The sequence below is a fragment of the Gorilla gorilla genome, chromosome 5, assembly GCF_029281585.2.
Source record: "Gorilla gorilla gorilla isolate KB3781 chromosome 5, NHGRI_mGorGor1-v2.1_pri, whole genome shotgun sequence".
Classification (NCBI taxonomy): domain Eukaryota; kingdom Metazoa; phylum Chordata; class Mammalia; order Primates; family Hominidae; genus Gorilla; species Gorilla gorilla.
This window is the reverse complement of record NC_073229.2, coordinates 107,814,488-107,836,282: the sequence shown is the minus strand read 5'-3', so window position 1 is coordinate 107,836,282 and position 21,795 is coordinate 107,814,488. Positions and strand designations below refer to the sequence as shown.

Genomic DNA, 21,795 nt, shown 5'->3' with positions numbered 1-21,795 from the left:
GCCTTAGGAAGGAGGAAGGACTCTTTTTTCTCCAGGATTGGTGAGAGAAAACAGTGGACCATCATGTCACCAAATGGAAGTGAGGTCCAGAGCGTATCAGGAGAATTCAAGGAAGCTTTCATTAACCTGTGACTTAAAGAAACATTGCTGTGTGCTTATTGCTCCCCATTCTGTTACTTGATAATGGGTCCTCTGTGACCCATAGTTTCAAATTTAACCTCATATGGAGTTTAAACTGTTTTTCAGTCCAGGATTTTTGCCACCATTTGTAATTCTAGAACACTTGGGGGAATGGTAGACCAAGATTGGTCATCTTTTGTACAGCTTATTATGTCCAGAGTTGATATTGATTGACAGATACCCCTCTCATCTCTCTTTCTCTCTCAACCCTTGCTCTCATAGAGCACTGCTGCTCAAAGTATACATCCCTTTAGTTACCTATACTTTATAGTATTCTGTACCTCCAGTAAATACAGTTCTTTTCTTTTTCTTGCTTGTTTTTCCCTTGATGTTTTCTAACTTTTTTTTTCTGAGCTGGCTAGTAATCTTTGTCATGTTGTAAACTATAGATGAATCTTCTGTGGATTTTTGTATATGTACCGTTGGTCTTTATCTTGAGGATCTAAACAAATGAAGGAAAAGAGTTGAAGAGAAATGCAGGAAATAGACATCTCTCTCTTTGGACAGCAGGGCTTTAGAAAAGCTCTGAGGTTGTGTGTGTTGTTCCACAGGGCCTAGAGAGATAGAAAACCTCCTCAGAAGCAGTGACTGCTCCTGGTGAAAATCAAAGTTCAGGCCAATGCTATCTGGGGACCTTAGGAGAAGAAGGAGGCAGCCAGGATAGGAAAGTTTGATAGGATTTTGTGGGAACCTACAATTGCTTCAGAAATTATTAGGTTGAGTTATATAAAATTGCTGATGGTGTTAACCATTTTTGACTGACAAAAATGGTAATTTCATATAATTCAACCTAGTGATTCTAAGATATACTTTTGAATCATAACCCCTTCAAAAGCTAGGGACTCCTATGCTTGATTATGTGTGAGAGTCCCTTTTCTGTAAATCTTTTTTTGGTTATAATTGTAAGCACTATGCACACATATTAGGTTCTTACAGACTGTTACTCATGCAGCATGGTCATTTGGCCACAACCAAAACTAGGTAAGTATTGATCACAAGCTGGGACAGTTTCCCCGGGGTCCTACTGCAGCCCAACTTCAATCCCTGAGATCTCCAAATTCTTACTCTAGGCAAACAGTTCTCAACAGTCTACAACAATGTCTGGACATGCTTTTGATTGTCTTGGAGGGAAGGGGGATTCTATTGGCATCTTGTGGGTGGTGGTTAGGGATGCTGCTAAACATCCTCAATACACAAGACATCCCCTCATAATGAAGAATTTTCTGGCCCAAAATATCAGTAGTGCCAAGGCTAAGAAACTTGTTCTAGACTGAGCACTAGAGAACTCAAGAAAATACCCGCAAACTTGTATATCATCCTTTTTAGTGGTATGCAAAATTTATAAAGAGAAGGGCAGAACTAAGAAGAATTAAGTTTGGAGAAGATATAATAGAATAAAACAGATTGCCTAAATATCCTACAGTTGTGAAGCTGCCTGTCTGGTGAACATGCTCAGAGCACTTAGATTTGGATAGTTTTAAAAAAGAGTTGGGTCATCAGAGAGTGAGTTTTCGATGGAATGTGACAGTGCCAAATTTTTTCTACTGCTTGAATGAAAGGAAATGAAAACAAGAACAGAAGTTATAGAATAGGGTAAGAGGGACGTTGCCATACAGAAAGTAAAAATTTAAAACCTTATTCCTTTTGAATTGAATAATTGATGTGTCTACTACTATGGTTACTGAGGTGGGTAACATTTTCGGGTACGAATAGTGGTATAGGTATGAATGGGGGGAAGTAATATGATAAACTCTTTAATCCTAAATTTTTAAACTTTATTGAGAGAGGTCTAGCCTTTTATTTGGCATAAATTATCTGGGTGACCCAGAAGGTTCTGTAAATATATTTGACCGAGTTGCTTTTAGCTCTGAGAGCTATAAAGAGATATTAAGAGGTGTCCTTATAAAGAGCTGTTAATAATTGAGTATATGAAGCATTATCTGTGCTATGGGAAAGATAGCTGTATTTTCATTTAGCTTAACTTTTTGAAAAAAAAAGTAAGTGGACATGAGTAGTATATAATTTTGTGTTGCTGATTGTGAACGCTAAAGCTTTTTAAATCTTAGAAATCACTTTATTCTAGAACTATTCTTCTGATTAATATTTAAGTTCTCCAGGTAGCTCTCCAAGCCTGAAGTGCATTGAAGCCTAGGGCTGAACTACTTGAAGAAACTAATCGTTGTTACAGTGTTTTAAGGATTAAAAACATAAAGTTATATTTGGGGGTGTCAGAAAGATCTTTCCTCGCAACCCCAAGCTATAGTGGAACTAGGAACTTCATTCATTTTTCTACCTGTTGGTTAGAAGAGAATGGAACGGGTTGGCCTGGTCAAGGATCTCAGCTGTGCAGGGCCTTGTAGAAAAAGAAGAGATAGGGATGGGGCCTGGGGCTTCAGGGGTAGACCTACTGGAAGATTTGCCTTTCTTCTGCTGTCGACTTTTATTTCTAAATTTCTGACCAGTCTTCGTTTCTCCCCACAATTTACTTATCAGCAAATGTAGTCTCAGCAACTACTCTTCAGTGTTTTTAAAGAAGTGTAAAAACCATTTTTTAAAAAACTAGTTTTCCCTTTTCTTTTTTTCCCCTAGGAATTAAGGATATTTATGGAGGGGAAGCTTAAATTCAGGTGTCCCTGAGTATCTATGGTGGATTGATTCCAGGACTCCCTGTGGATACCAAATTCCGTGGAAGCTCAAGTCCCTGATATAAAATGTAGTGTTTGCATATAACCTGTGAACATTCTCCTGTGTGCTTTAAGTCATCCCTGGATTACTTATAATACCTAATACAATGGGAATGCTATATAGATAGTTGTTATCCTATATTGGTTTTCTATTTGTATTTTTTTAATTGTTGTATTTTGTGTGTGTGTGTGGTGGTTTTCTTTTCAAATATTTTCCATCTGAGTTTGGTTGAATCTGAGGATGTGGACCTTGTGGATATAGAAGTCCAGCTGTATTTTTTTTCATTTCACTTAGATATTATTTCTTTCTTTTTACTTAAATCCTGCAGTAAAGTAAAATGATGTACTGAGAACTAAAGTTGTATTCCTTGGTACTTCCGAGAGAAAACAGACTTGGATTTTTATTGGATGATTCCTCCTAGGAAGTAAGATGAGGACGATCAAGAATAATAACAGTAAGGCTTTGGTAAGGCCAAAGAGGTGGGATAATGCTGGGAGATGGTGCCAAGGATTCTCAATAGGGGAGGAGCAGGAGTGGAAGGTAGAAGGTTAGATCCAGTGCTGTGATAACCTTGGAATGAAAAATAGAAAAGAATTTGAGAGACATCTTAGAGATTAGGTTATAGATACAGCAAAGGAGAAAAGTCCCAAATGCCTGCAGCAGCAGTTGCCATTTCTGAACTATTTATTTTTAGGAAACATAAGTTTCACGTGTGTGGGCAGGCAGCTTGATTGGAACAGAAAACTGATGCCTTGTGTCTGCTTTTTGAGTCCCATTTATGAAACGCTGTTTTTTTTTATGGCTCGAGAGCAGTCTACCAGGAAGTATTGAATATAAGGAGTTAAATAAGGATAAAATAGCTATTCTTTTCTGAGGATAGAGTAGGAAGTGATGGGTTGTGGTTAGAGCATGAGGGTTAGATATTTTTAAAAGATGTTCAGGGCTGGTCAATTGGTGTTGGGAGATGGTACGTTAACCAATATGGTAAATTCTTCTCTAGAGACACCTAAAATACTGTTTTGGAGATAATTTGAATGTAAACTCCTGAAGTTTATTTTTAGTTCAAGATTCTTTGAAAAAAGAAAAAAACCTCAAGGCCGTCATGTAAATAGGACATGTGTTAATTTACCTGACATACTTGAAGACTAGACATGGTAATTGATCATTGTGTGGCAGTAGCAGGAAATCAGTAACCCAAGCTGCTCATATCTTCTAAAATCTCCCTAGCAACAAAGTCAGCAAAGGCCATCCTTCCAGCAATTACTGCCAGCTTAGAGAACTGGCTTGAGATTCTTTGTGGATTGCCCAGAACACCAAGATCTTCTGTTTCAGTAGTCTGTTACAAATGGTCATCTTCCACCTCTATAGAATGATCTGTGTTTTTACTTATCCTTTTAAAGTTCTATTCCTGTGAATTTCTGATTCTTAAAGCACAGAGTTCTTTTGAGAATCCCATGACAATTTATAAGAAAACACTCAAAAGAGGATAAAATATAAAAGCAATGTAGTATTACAGCTGGCATGCATGTATTATTTCTACCTCACAGAAAACTGTAGGATAAGGAAATTGAATTACTTGCTTAAGGTCACATTGTTAATGCCACAACAAGCTGTGCACAAACCCTAAAAGACAAAAATATAAATTTCCAATTTTTGTCTAAATAATTTTCTACTACCCTAAGGATTGACAATATTTGGCACACGGGCAGCTTCTCTCCACCATCCCCTTCTGAAGTAATAGTGGTGCATGGCCCTAGTTTCAGACTCATGCACATGGTTGGAAATTTTGCTGGCTCTTTGGAGCTCTGTGAGTTCATGGTGTTACATTCATCGTCATTATCTCCTCTACTCTAACTGGTCAGAAGAATCATAATCAGTAATTTATAATGTTCATTTTGAAGTGTTGCTGATGCCTGTACCTCAGACTGGTCTACATTGAGAGCATTTTGGGGTATAGCTTGCCAGTGATTCTGAAATGACTGACATAACTCTGAGGGTACCCCCTTACCTGCTCTGTAGAAAGTAGACATCCCTTTGGATGTGTCTCAAACATTGCACAAGGCATGGGGTCTCCTGTGGTTGGGAATGAAGAAGTCAAGGAAGAGAGTGACAACTAGGTGGAAGTGGGTGGAAAGAGAAACATGAACTAGATACAAGCACGGCTCACCTACAGTGTTTTTCTTTCCTTTTTCCAGAGAGTGTACAAGAGGTATTTTGTCCAGTTGTTCAGGGGCTGCAAGTTTATCATTCTTTGTTCCTTTTGGTATCTAATGTCATCTTCCCCACATCAAATCTATCAGCTATTCCTCTTGGCTCTGCCTTTGGAATATCCAGAATCCTACCTTTTGTTTTCCCGCTTCTATCCCATTGCCACACTAATATAAGCTCATTAACACTACTCACCTGAACTATTAAAATAACCTCTTTTATTTGTCTCCCTGACTCCCCTTTCCTCACCCAGTCTTTGCTCCATATAGCCACCATAGTAATTCTTCAAAATAAAACTTGACTCACAATACTCCCCTGACCAAAACCCTCTAGCAGCTTCCCATTACATTTTGAATGAAATATCAAATCCCTTCTGTGACCTATAATGCTATAATGCACAGAGTTGTCTGGAACCTGGTCAGTTCTCTGTCCACCACTCTGTCCCTTGCTTGCTCTTCTCCAGTCACACTGGCTTTCTGGTTCTTTCTTGAATCCATCAGGCATGCCCTTGCCTTAGGACCTTTGCTTTTGCTGCTTTCCTCTGCCTGGAATGTTCCTTCCCAAGATGACTGAATCGCTGGCTTTCTCACTACATTTAGACCACTTTAAATTTCATTTCCTTGGGAAGGCCTTTTCTGATCACCCTATCTGAAGCAGTATCCTCTATCTATTTCTCTTCTTACTTTTTTATTTTTCATAACATTATCTGTGCTCGACATTGTATGTCTAGTTGTCTGCGTGTTTCCTCCATTAGAATGTGTGCTCCATGAAGGCAGACACTGTCTGTTTTGTTTACTGCTATTATATCTAGATGATAGATAGAACAGTGCCTGGCACATAGTAGGCACTAAATAAAAATGTGTTAATGAATTAATATTATGAATCAACAAAGTATGTCACATTCTTTTTTTTTTTTTTTTTGAGATAGGGTCTTGCTCTGTTGCCCAAGTTGGAGTGCAGTGAGGCAATCATAGTTCATTGTAACCTTGAATTACTGGGCTCAAGTGATCTTCCCACCTCAGCCTCCCAGCAGCTAGGACTTTTTGTAGAGATGATGATGTCTAGCCATTTTGCCCAGTCTGGTCTCGAACTCCTGGCCTCAAGCAATCTTCCTGCCATGGCCAAATCTTTTTTGACATTGGCAGCCAAAGGGTGACTCTAATTATAACTCTGTGTGTGTGTGTTTGTGTGTGTGTGTGTGTGTGTGTGTGTGTGTGTGTTCCTTCAAGTGTATCAGGCTCTGTGCTATATACTTTGCTTGCATTACCTAGTTTAGTAAAACAGCTGTCAGGTAGGTGCTATTATTATCTCCCTTACGGTAATAAAGAAATGGAGGTTAAGAGAGGCAACTTTGCTCAAGTTCACACAGTATTAAATAATATAAGGTAATTGAACTACGTCTCCTCTGGCTCCAAAATCTTAACTCAATAACTGTGATATATGCTGCATTTCCTAATTTTGAATCTGCCAAAATCCTATTGGGGAACAAATAGTGTAAGAGAATTTTTGTAGCATATATTTCCACAGAGGACTACAAAAAATTACAAAGTATATATATTTTCTTCAAAATGAAAGAAGTTACTGAAATAGTTTAGAAACTAGATTACATTAAAGTTCACATGTTAATGAAGAAACGCAAGTATTTATTCAGGTATATCAACTAAAGTAAATAATGTTACATTGAAGTTCACATGTTAATATAAAAATACAAGTATTTATTCAGCTGTATCAACTAAAGTAAATAATGTATTTTAAAGCTCACATTATCTTTCTATTTAAAGCATTTATTTGAGGAAGGATATCTGTTGTTAAATTCTACAAATAAAATTTATTGTGTTAGGCATATTTATAAGCCGCTCCCCTTTATCTCTATAAGCTTAGAGGGTGTCTATTCTTTTCTTACTTGCCCTATTCATCCATTGTCTACAGTTAGCAATTAAAGGTTATCACTTCTTATTCTTGTTTTCCCCTCCTTTATTCTCATTTATGCAGTTCTCAGCACCTCCCCTTCAGGTATCCCTCCCACCTAAACCGTCAGTAGGTCGTTTTCATTTGACAATGGAGAGCCCCTCTAGCTCAGTCTCGCCTAGACTTGCACAGTTCACCCAATACCTCTCCTTAGCCTCCCTTCTTCTGGGAAGTGCATGAAATGTCCAATATCCTCTTTAGATTCCTGTTCTGATGATTTCCCTGTCTTTCCCATGTTACCTCAGAACTTCTATATGCATAATTTATATTTTATAAAATTGTTTCACATTGTTAGGTCTTCATTCCGCATGGGAAAAAGATAGCCCCTTTCTCCTTCCCAAAATATAACCCATTAAATATCTGTAACCAACTCACCTGAAACTGAACTTAGAAAGGGCTCTTATCCCACAGGAAGACACTACTAGAATTTTGAACATTCTTTGAAAGCATAGAAGCCTTGAGATTTTGAGGAGCAGTAAGATACTCAGAGAAACTTAGAGCTGGAAGATACTTGAGAGGCCATAGGTCTGGTTCCTTTTCTTTGGTGTTTTGTTGTAGCTTGTATTACTTAGCATGCATTTGGTTGCAAGTAACAGAATACCCCAACTGAGGACAAAACAATAAAATTATTTATTATCTTTCTTTTTTTTTGAGATGGAATCTCGCTCTGTCGCCCGGGCTGGAGTGCAGTGGCACTATCTCCACTCACAGCAACCTCTGCCTCCCTGGTTCAAGCGATTCTCCTGCCTCAGCCTCCCAAGTAGCTGGGATTACAGGTGCCCACCACTGTGCCTGGCTAACTTTTTTGTATTTTTAGTAGAGACAGGGTTTCACCAGGTTGGCCAGGCTGAGGTCAGGTTTCAAACTCCCGACCTCAAGTGATCCGCCCGCCTCGGCCTGGCAAAGTGCTGGGATTATAGGCGTGAGCCACCACAACTGGCCTACTGTCTTTCTTAACAAGAAGTCCTCAGCAAGGGTACTTCCAGGGTTTGATTTTCAGTTAAAAACAAAACAAAACAAAACAAACAAACAAACAAACAAAAAACATGATTCAGACCCAGGTGCTTTCTATAACTCCCATCTGTTATCTTCAACTTATAGATGAAGTCTGTCCTCCTGTTGAGATGGCCATGACATCACATGCATACACAACTACATTCTTGATGGAGAAGAGACATGTTTCCATTCTGTTTATTATATTAATAACAACTGTTTATTATGAAAGAAAAGTCTTCCCAAGTGACCTCAGCAGACTGCTGCTTACATATCTAGCTACAAGGGAAGCCTGGATTGCACCTGTCTGGCATTTTGGCCTTTCTGATGGGCAGAGAAGGGATGGGGGCAGGATTCTGCTGGCAAAGAAGAGGGAAGGAATAGCTGTTGGTGAGGCAATGTTAATGTCTGTCATTTGTGCTGAACCCAAGAAGAAAAACGTCTGAATCATCTGTATCACTTTTTCGTATTGTCTGGATAGCAACAATTTATTTCTGTTTACAAATGTTTGCAAGTTTGAACTCTTTGATTGTTGTTAACTAGAAGGGAGGGATCAAGGAAGGGAGGGAGGTACAATGGATATTAGTTTGCAGGGGCTACCAAAACATCATAGACTAGATGCTTATAAACAACAGAAATTTGGTTCTCACAGTTCTGGAGATAGGAAGTCCAGCATAGTCAGGTTTTGGTGAGGGGTCTCTTCTGTACTGCACACTGCTGACTTCTCATTGTGCCCTTGCATGGTGGAAAGAACTAGTATGCTCTCTGGGGACTCTCTTATAAGATACTAATCCCATTCATGAGGCCTCTACTCTCATGACATAATCATCTCCCACAGTCTTCCTCTCCTAATACCATTACATTGGGGGTAGATTTCAACATATGAATTTGGCTGAGGGGACACAAATATTCAGTCCATAACAGAAAGGGAAGAAGGAAGGAATGAGATATAAATTTAAAAGAATTACAATGAATAATCTTGCATATATATATAAGCTTGTCCATGTGGCAAATATTCTGAGCTATTATTATGTGACAGGAATATTTTAAAACTGCATTTTAGTGTGACCTTGGACTTTGGTCTATAGTTTCTCATTTCTCTTTGTGGAAGCTCAAGTTTACATGATGATTATAAGATAAAAGAATGACCAATTTTTATTCCCCTTTCTGACATTTGTGCAAAGGAAAATTGCTGTACTAGTGGGGTTTTACAGAGTCATGTAATTAAACTTAGGGAGAGATTTTAAAATGGAATAGAGGATACTTTCCTAAATTAGGCTGCTGATAAAAGTATACATAACAATGAAATAGAAAGTAACTCTTTCTAATTTGTTGATTCACTTATGTCTAGTAAGAGTTATTGAAAGAATTGGCCTATAATATCTACTATTAATTTTAGTATGAAAGTATTTTAGATTCAGGCATATGACAAGCCAGTTACAGCCATCTTTCATTTACTAAGTGTCTTTTATACATGAAGACCTGTGGTAGGTACTAGGGATCCATAAATACTGATATGGCCCCCTTATTACCTGTTAGACCTTGAGCTCCAGTCGGGGAGAGACCTATGTAGACTAACAATGATAATTCTGTGTAATAAGGACTACAGTAGAGTCATATAGGGTGATAATTACCACAAATGACAGTGTTCATCACATAAAATAGTTAATATTATCCTTATTTCTAGGTGAAAAAAAAATGGAGCTGCAGAGTGGTCAAATTAACTTGTCCATAAGTAGCAGAGTGAGATTGTGAACTAGGCTTCTTGCCCCCAGTCCCATGTCCTTTGCCTTACTTGCATGGAAGAGAAAATCAAAGCCTCTCTTCTATTTGAAGGTAATATCAGAAAAGACTTCATGGAGAATATTGTATTTGAGATTGATCTTGAGAGATGAGCTCTCTATAGGGTGAAGGCAGAGACGTTCTAGGCAATGAGAATAGCATGTAAAGGTATCATAATTTTGTTGGCACAATTTGTAGCAGAGAAGGGATTAGTAAGGTAGCTGAGTCTTCTGATGAGAGGCTGTATATTCAAAATATAAGGTATAAAGTACATACTTCAGACATTTATATTTTATTAAATGGACAGCAGTAGGCCCCAGGGGGTTTTGAGCAAGTGACAGCTATGATCAGAAGGGCACACATGGGTAATTAATTTTTCACAAAAGTATCTAGTTGTGCTGGAGATGACTCAGAGAAGAGTTTATAGAGCAGTCCAAGCAACAGATAACAAGGGCCCTGTCATAAACAGCTATCTTTTCCTAGGATTTAAGTGATTGACAGTCTCATATAGTAGTGGGAAAAGAAGTAGGTGACCACAAATTTGAGAACTATTTATATTTGTTGCTATTTTCTTGTTTTAGTGAACAATTACTTATATCTCCTGAAAGTTAAAGTTGTCTTTCTACTTATACCTATTTCCTTCATTCTCTTGTTTATGAAAATCTCACCTTAGAGAGATTTAATTAATCTTTCTAAGATTAATTTTCAATTGCTTCAAACTACCAAAAAGAGAGACTGATACTTTGTGGCAAGATGGGGTAACAAGTAGCAGAGTAAGATTGTCTTTATTTTCACTCATGCCTGAGACAACCAAAACACTGGACAAAAGCATATTAAATAAGTGTTGTCAGTATATTGAACACCAGGCAAAGTAAAACTGAATTTATCACAAGTGACATGATCATACATGCAGAAAATGTGATGGATTCTACCAAAAAGAACTGATAAGGAAGTTTAGCAGAGTTTCAGAATACAAGATCAAGATACAGAAATCATTTATATTTCTCAATATTGGCAAGAACATTTGGATACTGAAATGAAAAATAAATATCCCTATATCTTGAAGAAATATAAAACATTAGGAATGCATCTGGCAAAATATGTGTAAGACTAATGTACTGAAAAGAACAAAACATTGCTGAGAGAAATTAAAGACCAAAATAAATAGACAGACCATGTACATGAATTGTAAAACTCAATATTGTTAAGATGCCAGTTTACCCCGAATTGATCTATAGAGTCAACTAATCCCATTCAAAATCCCAGAAGCCTTTTTTGTTGTTGTTAAAGTTGATAAGCGCAGTCTAAAACTCATACGGAAATACAAAGGACCTAAAAGAGCCACAAACCATTTTGAACAAAATATGATAAACTTGAAGGGCTAACACTATCTGATTTTATGAATTATGATAAATTTATAGTAATCAAGATAGTGTGGTATTGGTATAAAGACAGACAAATAGGTCAACAGAACAGAATAAAGAGTCCTAAAAGAGACTCAAAGATTTGTGGTCCATTTATTTTTGACAAAGATGCAAAGGCAATTCAGTGGAGAAAGAATAGTTTTTTTCAGCAAATGGCGTTGGAAAAATTTGGTATCCATATGCAGAAAAATGAAACATCCATACCTCATGCCATTTATAAAAACTAACAATGTATTATTGACCTAAGTGTACGTACAACCTTAAAACTATAAAATGTGTAGAAGAAATGTAGAAAATCTTTGTGACCTTGGATTAAGCAAAGATTTCTTAAAAGAAAACCTCCATAAATAGGACTTCATCATAATTAAAAATTTCTGTTCTTTCAAAGACACTGTTAAGAAAATGAAAAGGGAAGCCATAGACTTAGAGGAAATATTTGCAAGTCACATGTATGATAGAGGACTTGATCCAGAATAACTCAATAATAAAATAATCCAATAAAAATAGGAAAAGAATGTATACCACTGGCAAATAAACAAATGAAAAGCTTGTGACATAAATGTTTAACACCATTATAGTCATTAGGGAAATGCAAAGAAAAACCACCGAGAGATATCACAACATACCTGTTATAATAGAAAAAAAAAAAAGGACCATATCAAGTCTTAGCAGAGATGTAGAGCAACTAGAATGCTCATACACTGCTGGTGGTAATGTAACATGGTAGAAATGCCATCAGGCAAGAAAGTAGTTTCCTAAAATTAAATATTTGAACTTGGGAAGATATATCTGGTATCTTTTGGGTAGTTTGAAAAACAGCTTTCTGAAAGCAGTTCCCTAAAATTAAATGTTTACTTAAAAATGACTCAACTATTCTACTTCTAGAAAATTACCCAAGAGAAATGAAGGCATATGTCCGTATAAATAGATATATGTAAATGTTCATAGCAGCTTTATTTGTAATCACCAAAAACTGGAATCACCCTTAATTGTTCATCAACAGGTGAATGAATAAATAATTTTTGTATGTTCATATAATGGAATACACCTCTACAATAAAAAGAAATGAATTATTGATACATTCAATAACATGGATAAATCTCAAAGTAATTAGCTAGCTGAAAGAATCCAGACATTCCCTCTCAAGAAAAAAGTTTTATTCCCTTCACATAAAATTTAGAATATGCAAACTAATTTATATTGACTGAAAGCAAATTGGTGGTTGCTAAGGGACAGCAGGAGAAGAGAAAGAGGAATTTTTAAAGGGTATGGGGAAACTGTTGGAGGTGATGGATATGTTCATTATCTTATTTTTGGTGATGGTTTTATGAGTGTATAGGTTTGTCAAAACTTATCAAATAGTACACTTTACATATGTGCAATTCTAATGTCAACTATACTTCAATAAAGCTGTTTCATAAACTACCAAAAAGATACCAGATATATCTTCCCAAGTTCAAATAAAACTTAGAATTCTAAGAAACTGATACATGACCAATACATAGCATTTAGATCTCACAATTTTTAAGAATTTTTTCTGTGTGTTTATATCTATACTTTATTTTTTAAATTCTTTAAATGAAAATTATCTTTTTGGTGAGAGAGTAGAGCAGTAGAAACTTATATAATAACTACTTATGAGAGCATTTGGAGCAATGACTATGGAAAAACACTTTAAAGTTAAATATGTGCATACCCTACAACCTAGCAATTCTCTTTCTAGGTATACAGATGGCCATGACCTATGATGGTTCTACCTCTGAGTTTCCAACTTTACAATGGTGTGAAACAATTCTGTTTTTCACGTTCAGTACAGTATTCAATAAATTACATGACATATTCAACACTTTATTATAAAATAGGCTTTGTGTTTGATGACTTTGCCCAACTATAGGCTAATGTCAGTGTTCTCAGCACATTTAAGGTAGGCTAAGCTAAGCTATGATGTCCAGTAGGATCGGTGTGTTAAGTGCATTTTCAACTTAATAATATTTTCAACTCACAGTGGGTGTATAAGATGTTACCCACAATAAGTCAAGGAGTGTCTATAGATGAAGAATAGTTGCTCTCAAACTGGTCTTAAGACTCTTTTGTACTCTTAAATTACTAAGGAACTGAAAAAGCTTTTGTGTATGTGAGATATTTACTATATTAAAAATTACTCGTCACTTACATTAGGTATATCTCCTAATGCTATCCCTCCCCCTTCCCCTACACCACAACAGGCCCTGGTGTGTGATGTTCCCCTTCCTGTGTCCAAGTGTTCTCATTGTTCAGTTCCCACCTATGAGTGAGAACATGCGGTGTTTGGTTTTTTGTTCTTGCGATAGTTTGCTGAGAATGATGGTTTCCAGCTTCATCCATGTCCCTACAAAGGACATGAACTCATCATTTTTTATGGCTGCGTAGTATTCCATGGTGTATATGTGCCACATTTTCTTAATCCAGTCTATCATTGATGGACATTCGGGTTGGTTCCAAGTCTTTGCTATTGTGAATATTGCTGCAATAAACATACGTATGCATGTGTCTTTATAGCAGCATGATTTATAATCCTTTGGGTATATACCCAGTAATGGGATGGCTGGGTCAAATGGTATTTCTAGTTCTAGATCCTTGAGAAATTGCCACACTGTCTTCCACAATGGTTGAACTAGTTTACAGTCCCACCAACAGTGTAGAAGTGTTCCTATTTCTCCACATCCTCTCCAGCACCTGTTGTTTCCTGACTTTTTAATGATCACCATTCTAACTGGTGTGAGATGGTATCTCATTTGATTTGCATTTCTCTGATGGCCAGTAATGATGAGCATTTTTTCATGTGTCTGTTGGCTGCATAAATGTCTTCTTTTGAGAAGTGTCTGTTCATATCCTTTGCCCACTTTTTGATGGGGTTGTTTGTTTTTTTCTTGTAAATTTGTTTGAGTTCTTTGTAGATTCTGGATATTAGCCCTTTGTCAGATGAGTAGATTGCAAAAATTTTCTCCCATTCTGTAGGTTGCCTGTCCACTCTGATGGTAGTTTCTTTTGCTGTGCAGAAGCTCTTTAGTTTAATTAGATCCCATTTGTCAATTTTGTCTTCTGTTGCCATTGCTTTTGGTGTTTTAGACATGAAGTCCTTGCCCATGCATATACCTAATGTAAATGACGAGTTAATGGGTGCAGCACACCAACATGGCACATATATACGTATGTAACAAACCTGCACGTTGTACACATGTACCCTAGAACTTAAAGTATAATAAAAAATATATAAAAATCAAAATAAAAATTACAACTGGGACAGTTTTTTAAAATTCAGTTTTAAATAACAATAATAAATCTGTTAACATGTTACATATAAACATGTTAATACAAATAATACTTTTAGGGGAAATGATAGTTTTCCAAAAAAAGCAGTGAAAAGAGTATTATCATTTTACATTTTTATAAATCTTTTTAATTTCTTGCTCAATAAAAGACCAGCGTTTATATCTGTTTCTGTAATCAACCTGTTTGCATATATTATTTTAGTTAGAGTGTGTGAAGAAAATCTGGCCTCATAAAGATATTCAGTTAGAAAAATGAGAACTGTTTTAATAACCTTTTCAGAAAATTGTGAATATTCTTTGATACTACACTACAATTCTCCAAGTTGTAGTTTCTTAAGTTTAAATTGCAACCTTGACTCTGAAACTGTATCAGTGAACTTTTTATCTTCTGTTACGTTTAAATGCGTTGGTGTATATCGTACTTTGAATGCATTTTTTTACCCATGCGTTATTTTGTAATGTTATGCGCTAGTCATTTGGAAAATATTGGTTCACTGAGTTATTTACACCTTCCAAATGTTGACTCATTTGATTATTTTAGCTAAAGTATGTCTTTTATACATTTTGCTCGATAAATATTGTACACAGTGCTCTGCAAAGTGTTGTATGTGAAACAGACATTACTGCTTTTAATGAGCTGTGATATGGTAGAAATTATGACAAATATACGTCTATTCTGAACACCCAGCAGGAACAAAGTGCCTCACGTTTTAAAGCACAGGAAGGCCACATGGGACTGCATTTGAAAGGGGCCAGGAAAGATTTCCTGAAGGATGAGTAAAAGTCCAGTAAAGGAAAATATTGAGAGAAGAGTGTTGATGGGAAGGGGATGATGACAGAAATTTAAAATCGGTATAAATTAAGAAATAAGCCTGCCTTGATCCACTTATAATTCCGAACAGTTATTGATATCCTTTAGTCTAAGGAGTTTAGATATTTTTCAGTGATAGAGTATCAATTTTTAAAAACATTTATTGTGAAGAGAAATGCAATGCATAAAATGTATAGTTTAATGATTACTGAGTGTGGTTTTGGAGTAAGAAGAATACATGTGCATGTTTGTTGCAAGTGCATGTTTATTGCATGGGATTGCCTAGGAACTGGGTATCACATGCAGGTCTCTGCAAGATAAGTGTGGACTGTAACAGAAGTCATGCAGTGTCTGCTGTCCTGAAGAGGTCATCCTGTACTGTTGGAAGTACTTAAGTCTGTACTGTCCCTCTGTGGCTTAGCTTCTGTTCCTTAGCACATGATCTTTGGTTGTCCCAGCTAACTCTTTGACAGCATTAACTGCTTTTCTGAATGCTGGGCACTCCCTGTTGGCCAGTAGATAATTTTTTAAAAAAATACACCTGGACTCATACTGATAGATGTGAACAGTGAATGTATTATAAAGGTTTATTCTCTTACAAACTCAGGTCAAATTATAGTAATTTAATGCATGCATATTGTTCTACAAAAGCTTACATGTGTATAGAATTCTTTTCTCTTTTAATATTTGACCTCATCCTGCCACTCATGTGACAAGTGTATTTACTAGCACCTTTCAAAGTTCAAATGCAAATGAGATATGCTTTTAGCTGTTAAGTTTGAAGAGTACATTTATGTTATTGCCTTGAAATGGCATATAGAATAAGTGCCCACATTTGAGACATTGTGCTTATAGCAGTAACAAAGAAGATTAAATACATGAGGCTTAGCCTTCCTGGAGTTTATAATTTTAAAAATGGCGTAAGTACCAGCAAACAGGTAAATTCAGAAGAGAGTACAGAAGAAAATTAAGTAGCAAAATATACTCAAGAATAAATAAATATATTGGGTAAATAATATATGTACATGTCCATGGGTAAAATATTACTGTTTAATTTTTTAGATTTTGTTATCAGCTATTATCAAAGTACTTTTAAGGTCATATATTAGTAAACAGGTTTATATGTTCCAAGTTTGAAATGAATTTTTGTATGTAATTGTTAATATCATTGATTAATATCTTCTATTTTCATAGATTTGATCCAGGCTACCAACGAGACCAATGTTAATATTCCTCAGATGGCCGACACTCTCTTTGAGCGGGCAACAAACAGTAGCTGGGTGGTTGTGTTTAAGGCTTTAGTGACAACACATCATCTCATGGTGCATGGAAATGAGGTAAACTAAGTAAACTTTTCTTTTTTTGATGGAGGAAGGAGGCTTTTAGGAAGAGCATGGTGATGATTTAAGGCTCTTTGAATTTTCACTAATTAGGAGAAAAAGAAAAGGAAATACACAGTTCTGGATCATCTAGAATACAAGTTTAATCTTGTCCTTAGCTAGTTAACAAAAAATAAACTTTAAGTTAGACATTGTCTTAGAGATATGAGGTATAGGTACACCTCAGAGATATTGCAGGTTTGATTACAGACCACTGCAAAAAAAAGCTAATATTGCAATAAAGCGAGTCACACAAATGTTTTGGTTTCCCAGTGCATATAAAAGTTACATTTACATTTATACTGTGCTCTATTAAGTGTGCAATAGTATTATGTCTAAAAAAAGTACATATCTTAATTTAAAAATCCTTTATTGCTAAAAAATGATTATCAAATGATCATCTGAGTCTTCAGTGAGTTGTAATCTTTGCTGGTAGAAGGTCTTGCCCTGATATTGATGGCTGCTGACTGATTAGGATGGTGGTTGCTGAAGGTTGAAGTAACTGCAGAAGTCTCTTAAAATAAGACAACAGTGAAGTTTGCCACATCAATTGACTCTTCCTTTTACAAAAGATTTCTCTGTAGCATTCAATGCTCTTTGACAGCATTTTATCTACAGCAGAACTTCTTTGAAAATTGGAGTCAATCCTCTCAAACCTTGCTATTGCTTTATCAGTTGTTTATGTAATTTCTATATCCTTTGTTGTTATTTCAACAATGTTCACAGTATCTTTACCAGAAGTAGATTTTATCTCAAGAAACTACTTTCTTTCTCGTCCATAAGAAGCAACTCCTCATCCATTCAAGTTTTATCATGAGATTATAGCAATTCAGTCCCATCTTCAGGCTTCATGTCCAATTCTAGTTCCCTTGCTATTTTCCCACACATCTGCAGTTACTTCCTCTACTGGTCTTGAATCCCTCAAAGTCATCCATAGGGGCTGAAATGCTCTTCTTCCAGATTCCTGCTAATGTTGGTATCTGTATGTCCTCCCATGAATCACAAATGTTTTTAATGGCATCTAGAATTGGTCAATCTTTTCTAGAAGGTTTTCAATTTACTTTGCCCACATCCATCAGAGGAATCACTATCTGTGGTAGCTATAGCCTTACAAAATTTATTTCTTAAATAACAAGACTTGAAAGTAAAAATTACTCCTTGATCCATGGGCTGCACAATGAATGTTGTGTTAGCAGTCATGAAAACAACGTGCATCTCTTTGTGCATCTCCATCAGAGCTCTTATGGTGACAAGGTGCATGTCAATGAGCAGTGATATTTTGAAAGGAATCTTTTTTTCTGAGCAGTAAGTCTCAACAGTGGGCTTCAAATATTCAGTAAACCATACTATAAACAGATATGCTATCATCCGGGCTTTGTTGTTCCATTTATAGAGCACAGGCAGAGTAGGTTTAGTGTAATTCTTAAGGGCCCTAGATTTTCAGAATGGTAAATGAGCATTGACTTTCACTTCATGTCATCAGCTGCATTAGCCCCTAACAAGAGAGTCAGGCTGTCCTTTGAAGTTTTGAAGTCAGGTACTGTATTCTCCTTTCTAGATAAGAAAGTTCTAGATGGCATCTTCTTCCAATTGAAGGCTGCTTTATCTACATTGAAAATCTGTTTTGTGTAGCCACCTTCATGAATTATCTCAGCTAGATCTTCTGGATAACTTGCTGCAGCTTCTTCATCAGCACTTCCTGCTTCACCTTGTAATTTTATATTGTGGAGATGGCTTCTTTCCTTAAACCTCATGAACTAACCTCTGCTAGCATCAAACTTTTATTCTGCAGTTTCCTCACCTCTCTCAGCCCTCCTAGAATTGAAAAAAAGTTGAGGCCTTGCTCTGAATTAGGCTTTGGCTTGAGGGAATGTTGTAGCTGGTTTGATCTTTTATCCAGACCACTCAAACATTCTCCATATCAGCAAGAAAGCTATTTCACTTTCTTATCATTTGTGTGTTCATTAAAGTAGCACTTTCAATTTTCTTCAAGACTTTTCCTTTATATTTACAACTTGGCTAACTGGCACAAGAGAGCTAGCTTTTGGCCTTTCTCAGCTTTCGACGTGCCACTCTCATTAAGCTTAATCACTTCTAGCTCTTGACTTAAAGTGAGAGATGTGTGACTCTTCCTTTCATTTGAATATCTAGAGGTCATTGTAGGGTTATTAGTTGGCTTAATTGCAATATTTTTGTGTCTCAGGGAATAAGGAGGTCTGAGGAGAGGGAGAAAGTCAGGGGAACAACCAGCGGTGGTGCAGTCAGAACATACGCAACATTTACTGATTAAGTTTGCCATCATTTATGGGCACAGTTCATGGCAACTCAAAACAATTACATTAGTAACATCAAAGATCACTGATGACAGATCACCAAAACAGATATAATAATAATGAAAAAGTTTGAACTATTGTGAGAATTACCAAAATGTGACACAAAGTGAGCAGTGATAGACTGGCTCATCCCTGAGTTGCCACAAATCTTCAATTTGCAAAAAGTGCAATAAAAAAGAAGCTCAATAAAATGAGATATGCCTGTGTTAAAATTATAGGTTCAGAAAATGGATATACCATGTAAACCTATTTTTAAGCAAAAATGTTAGGAGAAGGAACAATAAAATTATTTTTCCCATAGGAAAGATTCTTTTGAATCTTTGAGTGAAAATTGCATTCGTAAGATATTTATTTTGGAAAATACTGATAAAATTAAAATTACCAATTTTATGTAGGATGCCTACTGAATCCTAATAAATTGTAGTATTTCCATTATGTGCAGAAATGAAAGATCATACAATTTAATTCTAATTCACAAAGCTTTTTTTCCCCTCAGAGAAATTCAGCATTCTAGGAAACTTTATAACTGAGTAAAAGAGATCACAATGAGAATTTGTTAAAAAAAAAATCGCTTTAGTATCAGAAATTGTTTAGAAGTATGATTTTAAAATGTGTGTTTAATTCTAATTTTTGTTTTTCAGAGATTTATTCAATATTTGGCTTCTAGAAATACACTATTCAATCTCAGCAATTTTTTGGACAAAAGTGGATCCCATGGTGAGAATATTTGTATTTTATAATTTTTTGCCAATGCTTTGATTTTTGAAGTGAGGCTATTAATCCAAAATCATTGCAACTGATAGCTTCATTGAATATTTAAGAATGTAAAAATAATTATATTTAAATATAGCTTTAAAATATTTAATTATAGACAACTCAGCGTATAAAATATATATTAAGTTTATTTTGGGCGTTTTTACCACATGTTTACCTTAAAAAGTAACAGTGGGTGTGCTAGACCCACAGTTGTTTTTTATGAAGGTACAGAAGACAATGAAATAAAAGATGTCTTCTTAATTAAAAAAAGTGATTCTAGTCTTAAAGAAATGTTTTGTGTGGATTAATAGGGTTTGAACTGCATTCATTTGTTCATTTATCATATTCACTGTTTATCTGTTGTGTGTAAAGCAAGCACATCAAGCAAATGGAACATTATCAGATGGCTGCATGAATTAAGTCTGAAACTGGCTATTATTTGAAAAATGAACAAAAGTTCAAGGAAAATTTAAAAACATATTCTGTACTAGAATGGTGGAATAAGTAATTGAAGAATCCTGGAATGCCTCATGGCAAAAGTATTTTTGCCTAGAAGCAGGATTTTAAATGAGATCTATCTGATACAGTTATTGACCCTATCCTAGGACTATCACCATTTAGAGAGTTAAAAAAAAATAGTACTATGCAAAGCACAGTTGAAGGTATTTTATTAATTAGTTTTATTTCTTCTTTCCACTCTCCCAGGTTATGATATGTCTACCTTCATAAGGCGCTATAGTAGATATTTGAATGAAAAGGCTTTTTCTTACAGACAGATGGCCTTTGATTTTGCCAGGGTGAAGAAAGGGTATGTTTTTGTCTTTCTTATATTTATTAGAGGAGAATAAGTCCTTGAGGCATACTCGATTTATTTTAACTAAGCTTAAATGCCAGCTAATTTTCTTGAAGGCCCAGTTTACAATAACCTAAAAAAAGGAACTCAATAATATTGTAGAAGTTAGCCTTGAAGTTGCAATATGCATTATTTTGTTTATATCTTCATGCAGAAAAATCTGATTTGCTTCTCAGTTTATATGCTATAACATTTTTTTCTTCTCTCTAATCCCAGGACAAATTATATAACATTTTATTTGTTAAAAACTCAAAATTTTTAACCATGTATATACCTTTAAATAATTTAAGAAGGAGGGAATTAAGACAAGATTCACTTAAAAGTATAGTGGCTGTAGATGACAATAGCTATTTGGCCTGGCACAGTGATACCTGTAATCCCAGTACTTTGGGAGGCCAAACTGGGAGGATCATTTGAGCTCAGGAGTTAAAGAACAGCCTGGGCAACGTAGGAGTTAAAGACCAGCCTGGGCAATGCAGTGAGACTTTCTCTCTACTAAAAATTAAACAAATTAGTCAGGCGTGGTGGTGTGTGCCTGTAGTCCCAGCTGCTTGGGAGGCTAAGGCAGGAGGATTGCTTGATCCTGGGAGACTGAGGCTACAGTGAGCTACGTTCATGCCGCTGCACTCCAGCCTGGGCAACCCTGTCTCTAAGACCCTGTGTCAAAAAAAAAAAAAGATGGAAAATAGACAATAGCTATATAAATGTTTTTTTTTAATTGAGGTGAATCTGAACTTTGATCTGTTTTTGGGAGACGTATCATTCTAGAAAACACATACATAAACACACACCATAATCAAACTAATTGTTAATACTACCAATTAAGAAAACCTCGTTGAAACAGAAACACTTGAATTTTATCTATAATTACCATTTATTTCCCTCTAAATAGATGCATAAATCTAGTCAGAGGCATTCAGCCACACATTTGTGCATATCTTATATCTGTTCCTCGTTTGAAATAATGGCAAGGTACTATAGCAGCTTTAATATTTTAGTCTCAAGAATCCACACAAAAAGATGTAACTTTATTTTTGCAATGGCTAACCTGACCTTAGTTTTGGGCTACTTTTTTTTACCATGGTGGTGAAAAACATCAACTTGCCTATTCA

General features: G+C 35.8%; 1 protein-coding gene across 31 annotated transcripts in view; it reads left to right on the top strand.

Annotated features, from left to right (window-relative positions):
- The window catches only part of SNAP91 (synaptosome associated protein 91), a 168,626-nt gene that overhangs the window by 33,406 nt on the left and 113,425 nt on the right, over nucleotides 1–21,795 (top strand). For all 31 annotated transcript variants that reach the window (XM_063707748.1, XM_055389580.2, XM_055389572.2 and 28 more), the window contains exons 3-5: nucleotides 16,557–16,699; nucleotides 19,716–19,791; nucleotides 20,536–20,638. In XM_063707748.1, the coding sequence (XP_063563818.1) occupies nucleotides 16,557–16,699; nucleotides 19,716–19,791; nucleotides 20,536–20,638 (322 nt within the window). The remainder of the gene's footprint in view (nucleotides 1–16,556; nucleotides 16,700–19,715; nucleotides 19,792–20,535; nucleotides 20,639–21,795) is intronic.